The 22,375-nt window shown below is 39.1% G+C and overlaps 1 protein-coding gene across 4 annotated transcripts in view; it reads right to left on the bottom strand.

Moving 5' to 3' along the window:
* Positions 1 to 10,715: 10,715 nt before the first annotated feature.
* The window catches only part of CAV1 (caveolin 1), a 38,015-nt gene continuing 26,355 nt past the window's right edge, over positions 10,716 to 22,375 (bottom strand). For all 4 annotated transcript variants that reach the window (XM_034431023.3, XM_087874183.1, XM_034431024.3 and 1 more), the window contains exon 3: positions 10,716 to 13,025. In XM_034431023.3, the coding sequence (XP_034286914.1) occupies positions 12,684 to 13,025 (342 nt within the window). In that variant the 3' untranslated portion in view covers positions 10,716 to 12,683. The remainder of the gene's footprint in view (positions 13,026 to 22,375) is intronic.

The raw sequence follows: 22,375 nt of genomic DNA, 5'->3' as shown, positions 1-22,375 counted from the left end.
GTTCACAATTCAAGGAGACTGGAAAAATTACTGCTATGCTGGTGAAAAATGTGTAACATATGGAGTTTTATAAAAGCACCTTGACAGGGCTTACTCCACATGAGATGTTTGAAACAATCTGTAAACTAATATGCATAAGCAATAAGTCCATATGGTGCAGCCATTTGATATGACAATAAATTACATGCCATGAAAACTCCTTTAATCATCTTCAAGCCCTTGACCCATTTGATCAGACCCTCAAGTTCTCAGGTTCTTCTGAGGGTGGGGGATGGGGCTGAAGTTGTGCAACCTCCAAGTGCTGCAATTCTTCAGTAATGAATTACCTCTAGAAGAATAACCATGTCAGTTTTTGTTGCAAGAGAGAAATCATTTGATGCTGAACATCTGTCTGGCGTTTATTTCCACTTCCTGGCTCCTCCCCCCCCTCCTGGAGCAGAGGTCAAGGCACAGGTGTTATGGATGTGAAACCTCCTGTGTTAACATTAGATGGCTCTTCTAAAGAACAGCTGGAGAAGAGCTGGGTTTAGACACACTTATGCCGAGATCTCTGGCGTTCACATTAGTGGTTTCCCAGTGATATCCAAAACCTGAGCTTTTTGTGGAGAAAAACAGTTTTAAAATTCTGGGCACATTTTGAATGTTTTCTCTCTCTTTTCCTAATAGTAAGAATCCTTTTTGCCTGTGTTGCTGAATGGTTTCTGGGTCAAAATAAGGCTTCTAGTACAAATCCCCCCCACCCTCATTTCATTTCTACTCTATTTCAGCTCAACAGTCAACTAGGTAAAAAAATTACTGAAATTAATTAATCATAGGCTTCAAAGCAAGTGTGTCTCAAGAGAGGCTTACAAATACTTCAAAATCTACAAAAATAGGTTGCATTCCTAAATGTGAATTATACAATGAAGCAAATTATATAAACCGTTAAATTAAACTAAACCATTAAAATAGCTCCTGGGTACCAGAAATTAGATTCATTAAAATCATAATTAGTGCATAAAATAGTTAGGAAACTTGCTGTGCACCTTCAAAAACTTTTGGCTTAATCAGTTTGATTATTTTACACAGTTGTAATATATTGCACTCCACACAAGAATCTCTTCATGACTTCTGGTAGAGTGAAACAGTAGTAGCAGATGAAGTTTGTCCTAAACTATTAGGTCATTCAAGATCAAAGACTTCTTTTTTCTATATATAAATTTCTAGAGACCCTTTTAGCAGACAACCACCAGATGGCAACATCTGCATTTAGTTTATCAAGACTTGCCTATTAGGGAGTATCATTTTTGCAAAAGCTTAGCATGTTATATTTTATCTCCTTGAGCATATCGGACTGTATGACTAAATGATTTAATGCAGCCTGGTTTGTTGAGACATTTTGGACCTAATTCCTAGTTCCTAATTCCCTAATTCCGAGGCAGTATGTCCAAATCTAGATTGGGGAAGACAGCTAGGCAAAGATGGGAAGGTAAGAAGAATTGAAAAAATATTTTCCCATAGCTGGAAATGGTTAGATTTTAACAAAATGTGAGCAGTACATATGAGTGTAATGCAAGTAGCCCTCAGTTTACAACTGTTCTTTTAGTGATTGTTCAAAGTTACAATGGCACTAAAAAAAGTGGTTCACAACCTGTCTTTGCACATATAATTGTTGCAGCATCCCTACAATCATGTGATTAAAACACAGGCAATGGTCATGACCCTGGAACACTGCAACTGTTATAAACACATGACCATTGCCTGAATTTGTTTCTTCATTCACTTCCCAGCAAAAATATAAAATTATGTAGCCACTAAGAGTGTGCAAGCTTCATTGATGTATTTTGAAATTTGTTTTTCCGTTAACTCTCCACACCCCCACCCTTCACAGCTTCTGTACAGATGGTATTATTTTGGCTATGGATACTCAGTGAATTAAGTAGTGATTTAGTATATTCGAGTAAGATCATGCAAAATTGGAATGCACTTCTGATGTGTTTAGCTAACAATAGTAGTAGCAAAAAGAAATCCTATCTTGAATCTTGACTTTTATTTATGTGTAAATGTTTTTTTAAAAATGAAAGCATCAAATCAATGGAACACACATTTTTTACATGCAGCCAGTTTAGAAGATCAAAGGAGACACAGTGAGAGATTGGCATTTGTTCAACTTGAACGGCATGAGGGATTTTTTTACTTTGGCAATAGTGGCATGGATACTCTTGGGGCCAATCCTAGCTGTACTGGATTTCTCTGTTGATAGCTAATGGGCATCTCTCCAATGTCCTAATGGCAGCCCAGTGAAAGCTTATAAATGACCATAAATGACCATTCTAGACAATGACTGGTTCTCTCTGAAGGTTATATATTCTGTCTCTTTTGCTCAGTCCTCTTTCAGAAAGAAAGTAGAAAAAACTATAACTAAAAAGAGATATAAAGAAGGATACCTGAAATATAGACAGAACAGTTGGATTATATTCTACTTCACTCTCTCTGCACTCTGCTTTCTGTTGTGGCTAGCTATTCAATTATTGCAAGACTTTCAGTCAGCCTCTGCCATTATATTCTATTCACCACCAGCAGATTCCATTCTTTACCCTGTCAGCTTCCTCTGGTCCCTTTTTCCTCTTCCAATGACTCAATATTTTCTGCCTATGTGTATGTGTTTCTCTGTGTAATAAATCCAGAGCTTTAAACATGTATGAAAATCATTTTTGCTTTCTCGGTGTGCAGTGTCTCCAGTGTCCATCTTAAGCTGAAGGTATTTTTTTAGTCACATTCCTTTTTATGCTTGTTTGCAGAGTTCAGAATTGTACAGATAAATCCATGATGTAGTACTTCTTCAAGCATATTGTCCATTGAATGTTTATATTTATTTATATGGAGACTGTTCATCTATAGATGAATCTAGGTGGCTTACTTCTAAAAACATGAAACAATAGCATAAAAAAGAACTGTATGCACTTAGGAATAGACACAGCACACCAAAAAATCTAAAATAGTTACATTTAGGGGCTCAGCAACCACCCCAACCCCAGGCCTGAGAACAAAACCAGATCTTTAAAGACTGCTAGTATAACTAAATGATGTAACTGTCAGCCTCAGCTTTCACTGCTTCAGCTGCCATAAGAAACGGAGGGTGGGGGGAACCAGTCAGGGGGGTGAGGGGGGGAAGAGCGCAGGAGGTGTCTTTCAAGGAAACGAAACCTATTCTCCAAAGGAGCCGTTAGACCAACCGTCACACATTCCTGATGGATGACGTTGCCAGACGTGATTCCACCTGACCTTTGGGAGACCTTTGGATTGGATGATGGATGATGAACACGGGGGGGGGGATGCTATCTAGATGCTATTTCGCGCGTTTTGCTCACTTCCAGCTTTACCTGGGTTGCGATCATTTCAAATTCAGTAAAAGTACTAATCTCTATAAAATATGGAGTTTGGGTCTTTCTTTCCTGGATTTTGAAGGAAGCATACCTGACATTAAGCTGGAAGTCCCTCCAGTTATCCTGGAAAATCCCGAGAGACTGGAATCTAAATTATGTCAGACCCAGGGAGTGACGAAGACCAGATGGGAGCACCGAGTTCCGTGGCAGCTACCCTCCAAGCGGAGAGAGAAAGTGCAGAATGGTTGGAAAAACTCAGACTGGAACCTGAAGAAGCCAGATGGTCGAAAGGAGTTGGGAGATTGCCAGACTGGGGGGAGACCCCCCGGGGGGTGACCAGCTCCAGACCCCGTAAGAAAGAGGCAGTATGGATGCAGGAACAAAAGGAACGTCTCATGATGGCACAAGCCTTGCAGCTTATCTGTGATGTGGAAGAGAGCAGGAGAAGCCGGGAGAGCAGTGAGTCTTTTGGGTTTCCTGTGGCGAAAGGAGGAGAAGACCCCAGAAGAGATAGCCTGTGGGGGAGAGGAAGAAGCTGAGGAAAGAACATCCCAGGCTTCTGCAGCTCAAGGGAGGGATGCAGCCGGCCCGGGACCCCCAGCCTTGCAGGGGCCCCCACAGACGTAAAAAGCCAAAAATTCCCCCCCTGCCTGGGAAATATGATGGAAATCCGAAAACCTTGGGGTTTTTCCTGACCCAAGTGTGGAACCACATGCAGGACTGGGGGGAAGACTACGTATCAGATGCTGCCCGAGTGAGATGTGTCACGAACTCCTTAGAGGGATTAGCAGCTGAATGGATGGTGGTTCTCCACAATAACAACTCTCCCTTACTGACAAATTACAACCAGTTCATGCGGGCTCTTAGAAGGCGGTTTGAAGACCACTTAGCTGAACGTAAGGCGAGACTCAGGATGAAGGGAATCCAGCAGGGCCGGAGACCTGTGGCAGAGTACATCCAAGAGTTTCGCGAGCTGGCACCCTATATGACAGGATGGTCAGAAATGGCTCTATTGGAGAGCTTCAAAGATGGGCTGAATGAAGAGATATATCGAGACTGCAGAAGTATGGGGGTCCCCGAAGACTTGCAGAGATGGTACATAGTAGCTGAGGATGTGGAGATCGAATTGACCCAAAGCAAACTCCGAGGAGGGCGTACGGGGGATCAGTCATTATCCTTCCACCGTAAGGGAGCACCCAAGATGACGAGTGGGAGAGCAGAATTCAAACCCAAATCAAAGCCCTTCACCTGTTTCAAATGTGGGAAGGAGGGACACCGAGCTGCCGAATGCTTCTCCAAACCAGTGCCAAAAGTTGCCGGCCCCAGGCCCAAGAAAGGCGACAAAATACCCGCTAAGACCCGCGGCACTGCCCTGAAAGGAGAAGTCGTTGAGTTCGCTCCCCGAAACCAGGGTGAGTTGGGAACTCCAACCAACGATGATGACAGCGAGACGGACTCCGACTCCGACACCGATGATCGGGTGAGTCACACGGAAGAACAACTACTAATCCCCGTAGAAGTAAGGGTGCCATCCACAGGGACCCATGCCCAAATGTTAGCCCTGTTGGACTCGGGGTGCACCAGATGCATAATTAGCCCCCAAGTGGTGGAGGAAATGGGACTAAGACTAAAAACGCTAAAAAGACCCATTGCGTTCTGTCAGTTAGACGGATCTATTGCAGGAGGGGGCCCAGCTAGTTTTATGACCGAACCCCTGGAATTGCAGTTGGGTGACCATGTAGAAAATCTCAGATATATTGTGGCCCCTGGCATGGAAAGACCCCTTATACTTGGACTGCTCTGGCTTCGAAAATGGAACCCACGGGTAAATTGGAAGACGGGGGTCTTGCGCATCCGCACGGCAAAACCGAACCCAGAGAAGGAAAATTTACCCTTGAAGGATGATATACAACCAGAAAGGGCGGAAGTAGCAATAGATTATATTGAAGGGCAGGAGAAGATTCCAAAAGAATATTGGGACCTCAGCGAAGTTTTTAGCGAAAGGGCCTCAGATGCGCTGCCTCCCCACTGGGCTACCGGCTGCACCATTGAAATACTTCCCGGGGCGAAGCTTCCCAAACCAAAAATCTACCCCATGACCCCTCGAGAATTAGGGGAATTGCGAAACTTTATTGACAAAAACCTAGAACGGGGATTCATCGAACGAGCCATACCCAAGGTGGCGGCGCCAGTGATGTTCCGCAAAAAGAAAGATGGCTCCTTCCGTTTGGTGGTCGACTATAGAAATATAAACGCTATTTGCGTGGAAAATGTTTACCCCCTCCCACTCATGAAGGACATGTTAGCCCATTTAGGGAAGGGAAAGGTCTTCACCAAACTTGATTTAAGAGAAGCGTACTACCAAGTGAGAATTAAAGAGGGGGATGAATGGAAAACAGCATTTAATTGCCCACTGGGATGTTTCCAGTTCAGAGTACTCCCTTTTGGGTTACAGGGAGCTCCTGCTGTATTCATGCAGTTGATCAACGAAGTATTGCATAAGCATCTGTATAAGGGGGTGCTAGTCTACTTGGATGACATTCTTATCTACTCTGAGAACATGGCTGACCATGTCAAATTGGTGCGAACTGTCCTGAAAAAACTCAGGGCTGCTGAACTATATGCCAAACTTTCTGAATGTGAATTCCACCAAGACAAGATCGACTATCTTGGATATCGCATATCGCATGAGGGGATAGAGATGGACCCTGAAAAGGTTCGGGCAGTATTGGAATGGGCCGCACCACGCACCCGCAAACAATTACAGAGTTTCCTGGGTTTTGCTAATTTTTATAGACAATTTATCCCCTCGTTTGCAAAAATTGCACTGCCAATTACAGACCTTCTAAAAACAAAAGGTGAAGTAAAACCCAGACCCTCGAAACCACTCGAATGGACTATGGACTGTCAAGCCGCCTTGACATTGATATATGACCACCAGAAAAATTATCTAGAATGCCCTGTATAAAAGTGATTCAAATCTATGATGGAAATGTGAATAAAAAGCAACGTCATTTTTACTATGCTTGTTGGACATGCAAAAAAGCTAGATTATTTTGGGTTCAGGTGCATACAGTATATAGTACTGTTTCAGAGCATTTTAAACATTGATATACAAGGGACTGATGGATAAACACTTGGAAAAAAGTCATGGAACTTTGTTTTTATATACAGAAACAGCAGTTGGGTTATTATAGGCACAAAGTTGGAAAAATTTGGCAATATCCAAATGGAGGAATATTTGGTGAAGATGAAAGAACTTGCTGATTAAAGAAAAGACAATATCATCTATGTTTATTGCTGTCTGGAAACCCTTTATGGGCTTCTTGCGTTAAACAGAAAAAAATAAACTTATGTTCTATGGTTTTCATGCTGTCTTCAAAAGAGTGGCCTTTTTCTTTTAAATGCAGATGGACTGCTGAATCTTGTCTTGATGGGTTTTTTTCTCCTGTGTTGTGCCATGCATTTATGAATTGGTTGTTTTGTTTCCCCAATGTACAGATCTGCACATGGCTCACTGCACTGTACTACATATAACCCATATAGAGTATATTACAGTAGTCCATTTGTAAGTTGACTAAGTCATAGTCATGAGTGACTTTCAGAAGGGCCTCCTACTGTAGGAAAGGGGATAATTAGTGCACTAGAGGGACCTGTGCAAAGGCTCATCTGGCCACAGCTGCCACTTGCTCTTCAAACAGGATCTGTGAGTCCTGGACACCCCCCAGATTGCCCACCATTTTTAAATGGGGTAGCACAACTCTATCCAAAAGCAAAGATGGACTGGCCAAATGTCATTTGGTGTTGTCAACATAGAGCCCATGTTTGTTTCCTCCCATCCAGACCCATATAACTTTCAGATACTAAATCAGGATGTTCACAATATCACCTGGACAGCCTAGGGTTAAAATGTATTTTGGGGTATTCTCTTTATATTGATGATAGAGGATTCCAAATGGACAGATGACCTCACTCTACAATTTCATGCAGATGGTAAACAAGAGGGAGGAGAATATTGAGCCCTAAGACATCCCATAGATCAGGAGTGTCAAACTGGCAGCCTGTGGGCCAGATGCATCACATACAGGCCACACCCACCCCAGCTCTGTGAAGGGAAGAAACATCATGATACATCACATGATGGCAACATGACACAGCGAGTTTGACACCCATGACATAGATGGACTGCAGACTTGACATCATCTTTCCTGTCAATGCCTACTGCAATTGGCCATAGAGGAATGAGAATCACTGTAAGATAATCAACCATTCCAGAAAGATATCATGGTTGGTGGTATTGAAAGCTGCTGAAAGATCAAGGAATACAAAAATGTATGCACTACTTTTATTGTCACAGCTTAACAAGTGCAGCCAATACTGTCTATGTATTGTACTTCAGTCTAAAGCCCAACTGAATGGGTCCAGATAGTTCATTTCCTTCAAGTGCTCTGTGGAACAAGAATATTACAGAAGTCAAGCAGAGTTTTTTTAATATCACAATCATTCTCCAAGATGGAACATTCCACATTCTCTAAATTTCAAATGTACTGACCAGCTCCCCAAAATTGGGAAATTGAGCCACTGTCTTAAGTCATGATGTGGACTGGTTGGTTTTAGCTTAGTTTTGTATGAAATCAGCAATTGTCAGAGGTGGGATTCTACTAGTTCGGACTGGTTCAGGCGAACCGGTAGCTCCAATGATCAGCTGGGAGCAAACCGGTTCATCCCGATGATCAGATGTGCCCACCCGCCTGCCTGTGTTATTTTCTTATCTTGATCTTCTCAACTGATCCACGCAGAGCAGATTGCCGCGCCTCAACTTCGCGCCTCCTCCGAAGAAACTCAGAAGTGAAGATTTCTTCAAACTGTGCACATGAAGCGCACAATCACCAAACCGGTTGTTAGACCAGGAGGATCCCACCACTGGCAATTGTGGTATGTTGGGTCAATCGGACCCAACATACCACATAAGCCATAAGTATGGTTTATGGAGTAAACCATAGTTAAACAGACCATGGCTTAGTGTAATATGTGAACCTGGCCATTCTACATCAAAGAGTAAACCAAATCAATCTGCATCATTATTCAGACTTTGACAAACTACCATATGGAAGATGCAATGAAGAGACTATAGTTTCTCGAAACTATCCAAAATCTTGTACTAGTAGCTAGAACTTATTTTTAAAGAGAAGAATGATTTAGACAAGTGTTTGTATTAAAACAGCTTTTATTGTGCAGATTGTAACCATGGCTATTGAACATGCAGAATAAAAAAAATGGCAGTTACATCTTATAAGCATATGTGAATATCTTGGATCAATAATGTTATTTGCTTTGGGATGCATTTTCTGAATATACTGTTCTAGGCAATATATTTCAAAGTTTTTTTTTAATTATATAAAACTAAAATATGTTTACATTCTCATAAAAAGTGTGTTGTTGCTGTATTACAATTTATATAGATATATATCTAAATAATATATCTTATTTATATACATTATAAAAATTATGCCAGACCAGTGTATGTTCTAAATGCAAAAGGAAAACATATAAAGTTATTTATATTTCAAAAACTGGTGTTCAGAACACAAAAAAAGCACTTTTATAAAATGTCTACTTCTAGTGTTTAGAGTTACAGTACTGAAAGCTGAATGAAATTTTATAGAGATTTGCTCCCTAGTAAAACTGATATTTGTGGGTAATATTCTACAGCACTTGTAGCAATAGCACTCAGACTTATATACCACACCATAGTGCTTTACAGCACTCTCTGGGCAGTTTAAAATGTCAGCATATTAGCCCCAACAATCTGGGTCCTCATTTTATGACTTCGAAGTCAGATGGAAGGCTGAGTCAATCTTGAGCCCCATCAGGATCAAACTCTAGGCTGTGCAGAGAGTTTGCTTCCAATACTCATATTTTAACCACTGCACTACCAGGGCTCCTGCACTAATTTCTTGGCCAACAAGATTTTTCCAATTTTACATTTATTGAGCAAATTGTATATAACTACATTCTCATTACTTCAAGTGATTTCAAGCTCATTTCAATGGTCTGGATTACATATACAACCACATCCTTTTTCTCTGTCATAAAATGAATGCATTTTATATTAACCATTTTTGAGCAAAATATAAGAATAAATACTACTTCCATATTCCATACCAGCATTCCATAGCTTGATGTCCTCAACTCCTGGACTTCAGTTTCCATAATTCCTAACCAGCATTCTAGGGGATGGAATTCATGGGAAGTAGAGTTCAAAACATGTGGAGCGTACTAGTTTGAGAAAGATTATTCCACTCACGACAAAGTTTAGTTGGGAGATAAACTTTGTTAAGTGTAGATCACACACTAGAAAGAACTGACTAAAGCATTGGGAGAACAAACTTAAATGAAATCATAAGGGAGAATGGAGGTCAGTCTGCTGTGCTCACTATTTGTTTCCTTCACTAAATTACTGTTGTCAATAGCTCCTTGTAGTAAATTAATGTGATTTATGAAAAGGTAATCCAAAAGATGGGGCAGACTTTTGTCCCCTATGAAGCCAATAAATAAATGCAATAATTGGCACATTGCACTTTTCAAGCAATAAAATATTAGTCAAAATATAGTTGAATGTATATCTTATATTGTACAAATAAAGACATTCTGAAGTTCAGCTTCATATGCCCACATTTTTCTTGACAATAATGTGGTATATAATTGTTCTCTTCTGGATTTTTTTCAGCCTCTCAATTTAGTATTTTACTATACTATTAGCATAAGTGAAGGAGTCCCTATGGATTTTACTCTGCTAATCGTTGTCTATAGGGGGTGTTGTTCATCTCCGATTCAAGGCTATTGAGCCAGCGCTGTCTGAAGACATTTCCATGGTCATGTGGCCTGCATGACATCACGAAGTGATACCTATTTATCTACTTGCATTTGTGTGTGTGTGCGTGTGTGCGCACACGTGTACACACACATGCATTCATATACACAAACTATTAGTATAGGAGGGTAATAAAAGAAAAAATGATACTACACCTGTATCTACTGCAAACATTGCCTATTGTCAATAAAATGCTCATCCTTTATTCAAAATAATAAGCTGCTATGATCCTGTATCAATGCATGTGGACATGAAAGATAAGTCTAATCAACTAATTATCTAATGTAGTAGAAATGTAATTTAATGAAGGACACCAAGATTACTCTTAGTAAAACCTGTATTTGCAAAAAGCAAGACATTTACAGACCATCCAAGCAATTTTGGTATAATGTTAAGTTTCAATTACCATGAAGATGTCCCCTTCAGGACTGGTCCTGTCATATAGAAGGATGAAGTATTGAGTGGATATGAGTGGATTTTTATTTTTATTTTACAGGGGCAACTTTAGGTTGGTGTAGGAGAAGAGAAGTGCCATTTGAGCTCCAGTTCAGATAAGCAACATGTTTGGGATCAGCACTTGCCTGCCTCAGTTGATGGAGACCAATCTCTTAGTGAATAGGCTTAGGCTTACACTAAAAAAAAATAGACAGGTTGAAGCAATCAGATAATTAAAAAAACTAGCCAGGGCTAGTTAATTATGCTAGGGCTGTACCCAGAACCTATTCTAGATACTCAAGATCCAAGTAAGCCATCTTTGTAACTAGTTTCTAACAAAGCAGAACACACTTTGAAATTCTTCAGTTTATATCTAAGAAAGCTGATCTGGTTTAATAGCTATAAGGAAAGCAGCATATTCATGCAAAACCAATGAAGCTATTCTCTCACTTCATTGTCACTGTGGGGACAGTAAAGATTCTGTAACACAATATTAAATAACACTATAATTGCTTTATTTCTGTATCTTTCATACAGTTTTATGCACCTGGAAGACTCCTTGAATTATGTATAGCTCAGTTTAGAATGGGGTGGCTGGGTGGGGAAGGTGAACCATAACATAGTGCTGCCCAAACCACTTGTATGGATGACTGGGAAAAAGTTAGCAATGTGTAAACAGGACTAGCAGACTGGGGAACCTGCTTGGATTTAATAACTTTGTTTTAAAGATTCTTAAAGCTGTTCTCATAGAAAACAGCCAAATCACTCTTAAAACCCAGTTTATAGTTGGCATGATTCAACACAATTTGTACATACCTTGCTGTCTACTTTTAAGAGAACAATTAGTCCCTTTGTAGTAAGTTTTATTTAAATTAATTAGAACATCTGTTCTTAGGAATGAAGCTAAAAAAATTAAATACAATAGTGTTATTTTAATCTAGGGATAAATTAACTTTCAATATGTGCACGCCATAAGGATTTTCTTGATGGAAGCATTTTCAGAAAATAAATCCAACTATATTCCTACCTTGACTTTTGCTTTATATATTGAAATTTTTAGAAGTATTTGTTCAGAGATAAAATTGTGTTGTATTTCTAAAAAGCTGTTTGTTCAGATCCTGCCATTTCTAGTTAAGAAGATTTCAGTGAAAAGGGTCCATTCTTTGCATGAAGCTTTGCATGCAAGTGTCATCAGGGTTTCATAAATTATTTGGTTAAAGAAAAACACTAAGGTCACCCCTTACATTTTCTCTTAGTGACATATATTATATATTTATAATCCAAATACTCTGTCATGGGGATTACAAAATAAGACAGAAGCAATACTATTAGCTTTTTGTCAACATGCCCAGTTATTTGAATTGAAAGCTTTGTCTTTTTAAAGACACTTGATCTCCTTTTCTCAGCACATATGTTACAGTAGTCATTTCTTTAAATCTGTGTGTAGATATGGTCACTACAGTAAAGCGCTACAGTCATCTGACAATACATCTATAAAAGGAACATTCTGTTGACATCTGCCAGCTTGTTGCCATGTGCATTATGCTGCAGTAGCTTTTATACTTCTTTTACTCACAGTAAAATGCAGAGCAATATGATAGTGCTGGAAAGCGTATTTGCAATTCTGCATTATAATCAATGTGAGTTTAATTTGCAACAAATGAATGGAAGGGGTATGCAGAACAGAAGTCAATTCATCAAAGGTCAGCAAAACAGCAAGCAGGTGAAATGGACGAGCAGCTATTTAATTTGTTTGTGTTTGTTTAATGCAAATTGACTTTCCTCCTGAAAAGAATAAATAGCATAAACCCAGGAGGGATTAAATAGCAAAGAAAGTTAAAAAGGAATTATTTGCTGCATTCAAGTTGGTTGTTGTTGTTGTTGTTGTTTTTTGAGTGATGCTGCATAAAGTGCCAGTCACTTTATTAATTTATGGCAGCCTTGAGACTGGCACCAAACTATGAAGGAAGGGGAAAAAAACCTCATTCTTCAACTCCTTGAAGTGTCATTTATGCTTCCTTTCGTACTGTTGCTCTGATAGAGCTCAGCATTTTGCCAACAGCCTCATAGAATGGATCACAGAAAGTATGGATAAAGATAGAATAAACTCGGCCAATGCACTGGATCTCAATTAGGTAGCTTCTGATACAAGGCACCACGGCCCAGATGTGGAAGAATGACAAAATGGCAAAAAAAATGCCCCAGATAAGAGCCATGGGAATGCCAAAGATTGCAGACAATAAGCGATAAAACCAGTATTTCGTCACAGTGAAGGTGGTGAAACTGGCCTTCCAGATCCCATCGAAACTGTGGGTTCCTGCAGGTTCGGCAATCACATCTTCAAAGTCAATCTATACACAAAAGATGACATAAATTAGAATGAAACTCATAATAGATGCTCCAACACATGCACTTTTAAGTCACAATCAGTGGTATCCACAAGTGGAGGCCAAAAACATCAAGGTGGCAGCTCCCAGCATGAGGTTGAAGTCCCATTCCTTTTTTATGAATGTTGCATAGTACGGACATTTTTCAGCTCTGCTGAGGTTGCCCCTGGCCACAAGCTAAATAAATGGACAACATGCTACATATGAAAAAGTAACCAACATTCCATATTCCTTTTCAAATCTTTTGTCTTCCACACCAGAATTTTTACCTACATCCTAAAAGCTATTTACATTTACATCTTCTGCAGCATGCAGAGCAAAATAGCAATCATGAGTTATTCACACTTTTTACACTTGAAATGCTAAAGGAATGGAACTATAGTAGAAAGATCAAACCAGTAAGTTCAATTATGCTTTTCAGCAAAATTTCTATGCACTACATCAGCAATGAATAAGAGGATGAATAGAGTGCCACACATCTTAGATTTCTGCATTGACAACTCTAGGGAGAAAAAAAGATCCTCCACTGAAACCTTAACAAATTCAAGCGAGCAAGTGCATTCTGCACATTTTGAACTTTTAAAATAGTTCTGAATAGGAAGACTTGCTGAATTTATAAAGGGATCTTGAATCTCAATACCAGCAGGAGCCAAGAACATGCTTAGAGTACAATTCTGTGAGCTCAGCAGGCCAACCAAAAAAATATAGGTAGTCCTCAACTTCAACAGTAACAAAGCTGGCTAATTACACTCATAGGTCATGACAGCCATAAAATTGGTCATCACATAACTGACCCAATTTTACAATATTTTTTTTCAGCAGGTGTAAAGCAAATACAGGTAGTCCTTGACTTACAACAGTTCATTTAATAACTGTTCAAAGTTACAACGGCACTGAAAAAAGTGACTTATGACAGTTTTTCATGATCAAAATTCAGATGCCTGGCAACTGCTTCATATTTATGATGGTTCCAGTGTCCTGGGATCATGTGATCAGCTTTTGAAACCTTCTGACAAGCCAAATCAATGAGGAAGCCAGATTCACTTAGCAACCATATTACTAACTTAACAGAGTTAATCATCAGAGACTTTTTTTTCTTTTAAAAGCATTTTTTCTACAACCTCTTCGGCTGATGCTTTTAAAAGCTTCTGCCAATCAGGCAACTCAGCTGGGATTGTCAGAGGCTTTTAAAAGCATTTTTTCTACAACCTCTTCGGTGGAAAAAATGCTTTTTAAAATTTTTTAAAAAAAGCCTCTGATGATTGCACGACTCAGCTGGGCAATGGGGGGGGCAGGGAGTTTTGCTACCGGTTCTCTGAATCACCCACCGCCGTCGCTACCAGATCAGGCTACCAGATCAGGCGAACTGGGAACATTTTACCCCTGGGCAAACTCACTTAACAAATGTTTCACTTAGCAATATAATTTTTGGGCTCAACTGTGGTTATAACGTCAGGGCTATCTGTACTTAATTATTAAGTGAATTGTTCACTATGGGATGTTTTTGCTGAAAACTGGAAGTAAATGCTGATTTTTGGCAAAAACATTGCAAACTGTGGTCATGTGACTGCGGGATGCTGCAAAACAATGTAAAAACAGGCTGATTGCTGAGTCCCCAAAATGAGGTCATCTGACCATGGTGTTGGTGGTGGATGGCTGTCATAACGTCTGCCAAGCCAGTAAAGATGGCAGAGCAGGATTCTTCTACTAATTGTTAGAATAGAATAGAATAGAATAGAATAGAATAGAATAGAATAGAATAGAATAGAATTGGAAGGGACCTTGGAGGTCTTCTAGTCTAACCCCCTGCTTAGACAGGATACCCTACAGTATTTCAGACAAATAGTTATCCAATTTCTTCTTAAAAACTTCCAGCGTTGGAGCATTTACAACTTCTGCAGGCAAGTTGTTCCACTGATTAATTGTTCTGTCAGGAAATTTCTCCTTAGTTCTAAGTTGCTTCTCTCCTTGATTAGTTTCCATCCATTGCTACCCTCAGGTGCTTTGGAGAATAGCTTGACTCCCTCTTCTTTGTGGCAGTCCCTGAGAGATTGGAACAATTCTATCATGTCACCTCTAGTCCTTCTTTTCATAAGACTAGACATACCCAGTTCCAGCAACCGTTTTAAACTCTAGTCCCCTAATCATCTTTGTTGCTCTTCTCTGCAATCTTTCTAGAGTCTTTTTACATTGTGGTGACCAAAACTGGATGCAGTATTCCAAGTGTGGCCTTACCAAGGCATTATAAAGTGGTATTAACACTTCATGTAATATTGATTCTATTCCTCTGTTTATGCATCCTAGAACTGTGTTGGCTTTTTTGGCACACTGCTGGTTAACCTGGTTAAGGTACAATTTTGAACACATTTCCCAAGAATTCCTTTAATGAATTCTCTTGGTATGAGAAACCATAAATGCCAACTGAATACAGACAATTCTTTTCCTGAATCTGTATGGATACTGTGAATATCTAAGAAAAAGTAAGACTTCTTTATGGAGCTGCTGGCAGGTCCAAGACAATTCTGAAGCACTTTACTACTTCATATCTGAATACTGCACAACTTCAGTGAAGCAGCTCAAGACTTTCCTTGTCACAGAGTATACCCATGCCTCTAGTGATACATAGGAAACCGGTAGAACCCTAACCTTATCCACTTGTTATACACACAGCCATACAGAGGCCGCCTTCTAATTTCTTAGGCTGACAACCACCCATTTTACACCACCTCTTTCTTATCTGCATTCAGTTTTAATTTCTGGACCCTAATCAAGTCGAGGCACCTGTCAAGAAGCTACAGGTGGAAAGAAAGACAGAAGAGCTAAGGTCCATCAGTGTGCTAATAACTTGGAATTCCAAATTTCTAGATGATCCTTTTAGAAACTCTGTTACTATTTTAGCATTATATGTGGAAATAATGTCACACATAAACATAATCTAAATAATTTGTGTGATTCATGCTATTATGGAAGTATTAATATATTTCTGTATGCAATGCCGGATCTTGATTTGAAAGGTTAACATGTAATTTGACTATTAAGAAGAAATATCAGGGTTTTTTTTAATTTTGGGAGTTTGAATGTTGGTATCCCATGAAAAGGAAAAATATTATCCAAGGAAGTTCTTATTTATTCAAATAAAATGCCAAAATATCCCAGGAGGTTTGTCATAACATTTCAAAATAGAAAATTAACAGAAACAACTTGAGACAAAAGATCTCCTCTATGTATCACATGACCATGTCTTTGATATAATCCACAGCACAGGATATTTATTGCAGCTAAAATAACCAAATAATAGAGGTATGTCAAGTCCACAGGAAAAACATAATACAGTATCTTGAATTTAATGAGCTATACACTAAACGCGCACAATAGTCCTTCTGAGAAACTCTTCAGTCAAAGTTTCTCAGATTCCTGAGAAGGAGCTACAGATCGCTAGGGAACCTACTGCAATTAAATAAGACAATAGAGTAGTAGCTGTTTGAGAACATGACAATTTTCATAATCTGTTATGCTTGATTAAGCATCTGGAATTTACCAGATTGTTTTATTGTTCTTTACAAGTGGTATGATATGTTAGATTTGTCTGAAACATTCTACATCAGTGGTCCAGTTTGGAAACTGGTGGCAACAGTAGAGGGAGGGGATGGTTTCACACACACACACACTGCTTGTGCAAATGGAGCTTTGTGTTGTGCTCATCCACCACTTGTGTGGCTTGGTTCCCAATGGGCTGCGGACCGATACAGGGCCATGGACCGGGGATTGGGCTCCCGTATTCTATATTGCTTCATAGCAGATCTTCCACATCCCCAGAAAGCATTTTTAATATGTTCAACAGTAAAACTGATTCAGGGAAAGAACAGATATCAGATACACTGGCACTAGAATTATATGATATTTTCTAAAATCTTGTGTATCCACTGATGATATTTTAGTTTTCTTCAGGAAGATAGGGAGATTCGAGGTGGATCCTGACATGCATTATTATAGTATTGATAGTTCTTTTTCAATATTCAAATAAGCTTCAGTTAAATCTGTCAATATATGAATGTGTGTTAAACTATGAGGTTAAGTTTCTTTTCAGTAATTAGAAAGCAGAAGCTGACAAGTAGTTTCATATAAGGATATCTTTCAGTTTTACACTATATAAGGCCTAGCAGTATCATGTCGCAAACAGAATGCCTTGTTCTGCACACCACATGAATCAGAGAATGTCTCTGCCTATAGATAATGCTTGTCAGGCCACCAATCTATAACTGTGACTGTTGAAGATAAGATTTTGTGTAGCAAATGTTTTCAGGAAGCCTCTCTTTGGAATTATGTATTTCATAAAGAATTACCCCAAATGACCTGAAGAACTGGAAGGAAGCAGTATTTCTGGAATTATTTACTGCACCTGCTTTATCACTTTTCTTTAAACAATCAATCCACATATTGCCTGATACTTAGATATTTCTACCATCTATTTCATAATAACCTGCTTTGCTAGCATAATAGGAAGCATGCTGTTACAGTAGGTAATTTTTTCTCAGAGAAATATTTTTATAGAAGGCAGATTAATCAATAGCAAATTACAATATTATATATATTTGTAAAATTATTTTATAACATTATAAAATTATAGTATAATATATAACATAACATAACATTATACGAGAAGAGGAGAGGAGAGGAGAGGAGAGGAGAGAAGAGGAGAGAAGAGGAGAGAAGAGAAGAGGGTAAAATCTACATATGTATGTATTTTTATGGATAATATCTATGTGGTTGCTAAGAATCAACACCAACATGAAGGCATCAATGAATTATCATAATGTTGTGGTAGAGGGAAGTGGCCTCTCCTTTCTTCTGTCAACTACAGTGATGGCGAACCTTTTCAGCACAGAGGGCCCAAACTGGAATGCATGCATGCTCGCCGGAGCACCAGAAACCCAAAGACCAGCTAGCTGGAGCACATGTGTGTGCCGGCCAGCTGGTCTTTGGGTTTCTGGTGATCCAGCACGTGCGAAGACCAGCTGTCCGGTATGTATGCCTGTGCTGTAAACCAGAAGAGTAGCTGGCAACGGGGCGCATGCCCACAGAGAGGGCTCTGCGTGCCACCTCTGGCATGCGTGCCATAGGTTCTCCATCATGGGTCTAGTAGAATAATATATTGCATTTCTTTTTGTATGTGTCTGTTTTTCTTTCGTGTTGTATCTATGCTTATATGTATACATGTACATTGGAAAACATAGGACAGGCTACATATATTCCATTTTATGTCACAGGACCAGAAAGGAGGCAAATTTAGAATGAAACAGTCAATAATATTCTAAGCTGCTTCTTAATTGTTTCTATCATTAGGATATTTTCTGAATGACATTTTTCTGCAGATCTAAGCCCCTTCTACCTCAGTTTTAGTTCTTTTGCTGGCTTTTCGCATCATTTCATATATCCCTTACCTGTTTTTTTAACTCCCAAAATGCTATTCTGTGGATGGATGAATGGATAGATGATAGATAGAGTTCTGACCCTCTTTTCCTAAAATGTTGTTGTGTTGGAAAGAATAAAAAGAATATGCAAAGGACAGGGAATGAATGAATGAATGAATGAATGAATGAATGAATGAATGAATGAATGAATACATGTAAGTCAGAATGCTGGATATTGAGTCAAGAAGTTTAAAGTTTCCATATTTAGGAAATGTGGAAAAATCAAATGAATTTATAGTGAATGCAAGGTTGAAGACTAAATTACTGGTAATATACAAGTCTAGTAAGCATAAAACTCAAGGCAGTATGTGTATAAGAAAGAGAGTCTGCTTTAGAAAATTTTATGTTAAACATTGCATCTGTTATATGTACTACAAATTTTGTACCAGTTACATTTTGTACCAGAATCTACAAAAACCAAAATTATAGGCTAAGTATTTCAGATTATAGACTGACTTTAATAAATGTTGATCATTCTTGCTAAGAGATAGATCAGGTCCTGCAAAATGCTTTGTCTAACATTGAGTAAGGCTTATTTGTATTCCTTCCTCCTCCCAAATTACAATATCATAATAACATCATAATTTATTTTGAAGGCCAAGACCAAGAATTCAAAAAGTTTCCATGTCATTGTCATTGTCTGCATCACACTATTAGATTGTATGTTCCGTTGTATTGATCCACAATGAATGTATGATAAAGTCTTTGGGGATCACAAATTTTAAATAAATGGGAGAATACAGTCAGCGATACATTCTTTACTTCAATAGTTTCCAAACACTTAGCAGAATAAATCATTTCTGATCTAAACAGCTGGGTAAGACTTCCAAGACTTGAACAGCACATTTTGAACTGGAAATCTCACTTATCTTTGATTTATATCAACAAAATAGCATTAGGTTGAAGGAATGCAATGCTAAATCTGTAGTAATTTTATTATAACTATTCTATAATTTTACTCTTAATTTGGTTATTAGAGTTTTATAGACATACTTTTAAAAATACATTTAATTCTTTTTCCTTCTGAAAATTTCCACGTAGTCTATGTGCTTCTTTCCTACGCTTTACTATTTCGACAATCCATTGAGGAGAAATGAAGAGAAAGGCTTTGTTCACACATTGTGCCATCACAGCTTATTTTACCAGAGGAAATTAACAGGGCTACTAAACACACTAAGCAAAAATTAAACCACCACATTGTATTTTAGTCTTAGGTTTGATCTCAATAAATAGCCCAAGATTACACAGAAAGTCCTGCAGTTGAATAAGGATTTAAACCAACATCTCTCTAGTTTACACTGATAAACTCTTTAATTTGGAGTTTTTTAGTTTGGTCTAGTGGTTAAGGTACCAGATTAGAAGACCTTTAGTTCACTCTCTCAGTCCAACACCACCTCAGAGGGTTGTTGTGGGGAAAATAGGAGGAGGAAGGTACGTTGGATATGTTCGCCACCTTGAGTTATTTGTAAAAATAATAAAAGCAGCAAACAAACAAACAAGCAAGCAAGCAAACAAGATTAAAAACAAATTAGATGATCTATTCCACAACCAGCATGATGATGATGAAATTGAAGTGCAATAATCACTAGAAGATTTTCAGATTGAAGAGGCTGTTTAGCATCACAGAAATGTAATATATTTTTTCCTATAGTTTGACCAATTCAGCTTACCAGATTTGCCAATATCAATTAATAATTTATTTATGATATACCTTGGTCAAACTCATAAATTCCTATAGGCTGATTCCTATAATATATAAATTATATACAACCTCTATAAATTACACAATTATATAAGTTATCAAGGCATGTTGTGAAGTGACCCTGACATTTAAAATGCTAATGATACTATAGTAAATTACAGGAAGTAAAGAAAATACATTTTGACTAGAGCCAATAAGCTTTGTAAAAACCATTTGTTTGGGGCAAAAGGTTTTAAATTGCAACAGCTTCCCTTTTTCATTTGCAACCCACATCCTGATCTCAGTGCTTCTTTGTTTCCTACTATTCAATTTGGGCATGTTATTTTTACAATGTCTTTTGTTCATTTTTGCCATAAAAATACTAAAAGCTAGTGTTGTATTTGGGTCATGATTTACCTTTTTTAAAAAATAGATGCAGTGAATTCTGGTATTTTAATCAGGGCAGTTTCAAACAAGCATTCTTGCGTGAAAATTGAAGTTTAGACTCTCAGCCAAGAAATGTGTGTAGAAAACAGGGATTTGATGTCAAAATATGTTTCTAGCTAAATAGATACCATACTGGTGGCACTGCATATACCAAAGTAAACAGAAGAATATCTGTGGCTATGCACAATTTTGTCACAAAGATCATCACCTCTCCTTGAAGAAAATCAATTAACAAGGCATTTTGATTGGCAATATACAGTTTTAGCAATCACACTGCAGTGCACACTGTTAAATAAATGAGATTACTATCCCTCTTGTAATATCACATGATGGACAGTTTGAGTATGCAGCTTATGTATTTATCAGAAGCACTTGTAGACTATAAACTCTGCAAAGATCCCTACATTCAAAAACTGAGAGTAAAAGCCATAAAAACATAAAGCAATACCTAATTTACAGCATGTAGCATTCATTAGGGGGCCATCCACTGGTGGGTTTCTACCTGTTCACCCCAGTTCAGGCGAACCAGTAGTGGTGGTGGTGGGAGGCTCTGCCCACCCGCCTGGCCGTCATCACGGACGCTCTGCGCATGCAGAGTTCCGAACTGGTAGTGAAGGTAAGTGGAACCCTCTACTGGGGCCATTGCCTAGTTATATTCAGCTAGACCGCAACTTATAGGCAATTGGGACTTGAATTTCTGTCACTAAGTGATGTGGTTATAAAGTGTAACCACATTGATGGCAATTCCTGTAGTTCTGGTTACCTTCATTCTCTGAATCCTATAATTGTTAGGGAAGCAACTTCCTGCTGGCTTCCCACAACCCCAGGTCTACAAGCAAGTATATGGCTAGTATGGATGGGAAACAGAGTCAGGGAATGGATAGGGCTGCACAAGGGAGGGTCAAGAAAGGTGTATTTCTCATTATCTGATCATTCCCAAGGCAGCATCTCTTTCCCATCTCCTGAGATAATTCCCACATACCATTATAACCAATAGGGAAGGTTCCAAATGGCAATCACATGACCATGAGGTGCTTGGCAACTTGTTGTAAGAACAAATGGGTTGCCAAGCACCCTGATCACAATCATGTGATGGGGGGGGGGCTGCAGTGAATAGAACTCTGAGCACCAGTCCTAGCCACCATTCTTCCCTGTGTGGCAAGGAGCAGTTACAGAAAACTCCCAACTACCAGAAGGTGATCTGATCCAGTAGTGGGTTCCATTTACCTTTGCTACCAGTTCAGAACCAGGAGTGTGCGTGCATGTGTGCTTGCTTCACTCATGTGCAGTACTTCTGCACATACAGAACCTTCTGCGCATGCGCAGAGCGCCTGTGATGACATCCGGGTGGGTGGGCAGAGCCTCCCGCCGCCACCACTACTGGTTCGCCCGAACTGGGGCAAACTGGTAGAAACCCACCACTAATCTGATCATGACAATACTTGATATTAAGTACTGTATTTTTCGGTGTATAAGATGCATTTCCCCCCCCACCCCAAAAGTGGGTGGAAATGTCTGTGCGTCTTATAGAGTGAATGTTGCTGAAGCCCCACCCACCCACCAGCCCCCAACCTCTGCCTCCCAGCAATTTGCCTCCTTGCAGCAAACAGCAAACAGCCTAGTCAACTTCAGCACAGCCTGATTTAGCACAAGCAGCTGATGGGCGGTTGGATCTGCCTCCCGGAATACCGCCTATCAGCTGTTCCAGGCTGCGG

This window comes from Pantherophis guttatus, chromosome 7, assembly GCF_059756535.1.
Source record: "Pantherophis guttatus breed Tessera chromosome 7, ASM5975653v1, whole genome shotgun sequence".
NCBI classification, from domain to species: Eukaryota; Metazoa; Chordata; class Lepidosauria; order Squamata; family Colubridae; genus Pantherophis; species Pantherophis guttatus.
The sequence above is the reverse complement of the archived record's forward strand: the minus strand, read 5'-3'. Positions and strand labels throughout refer to the sequence as shown.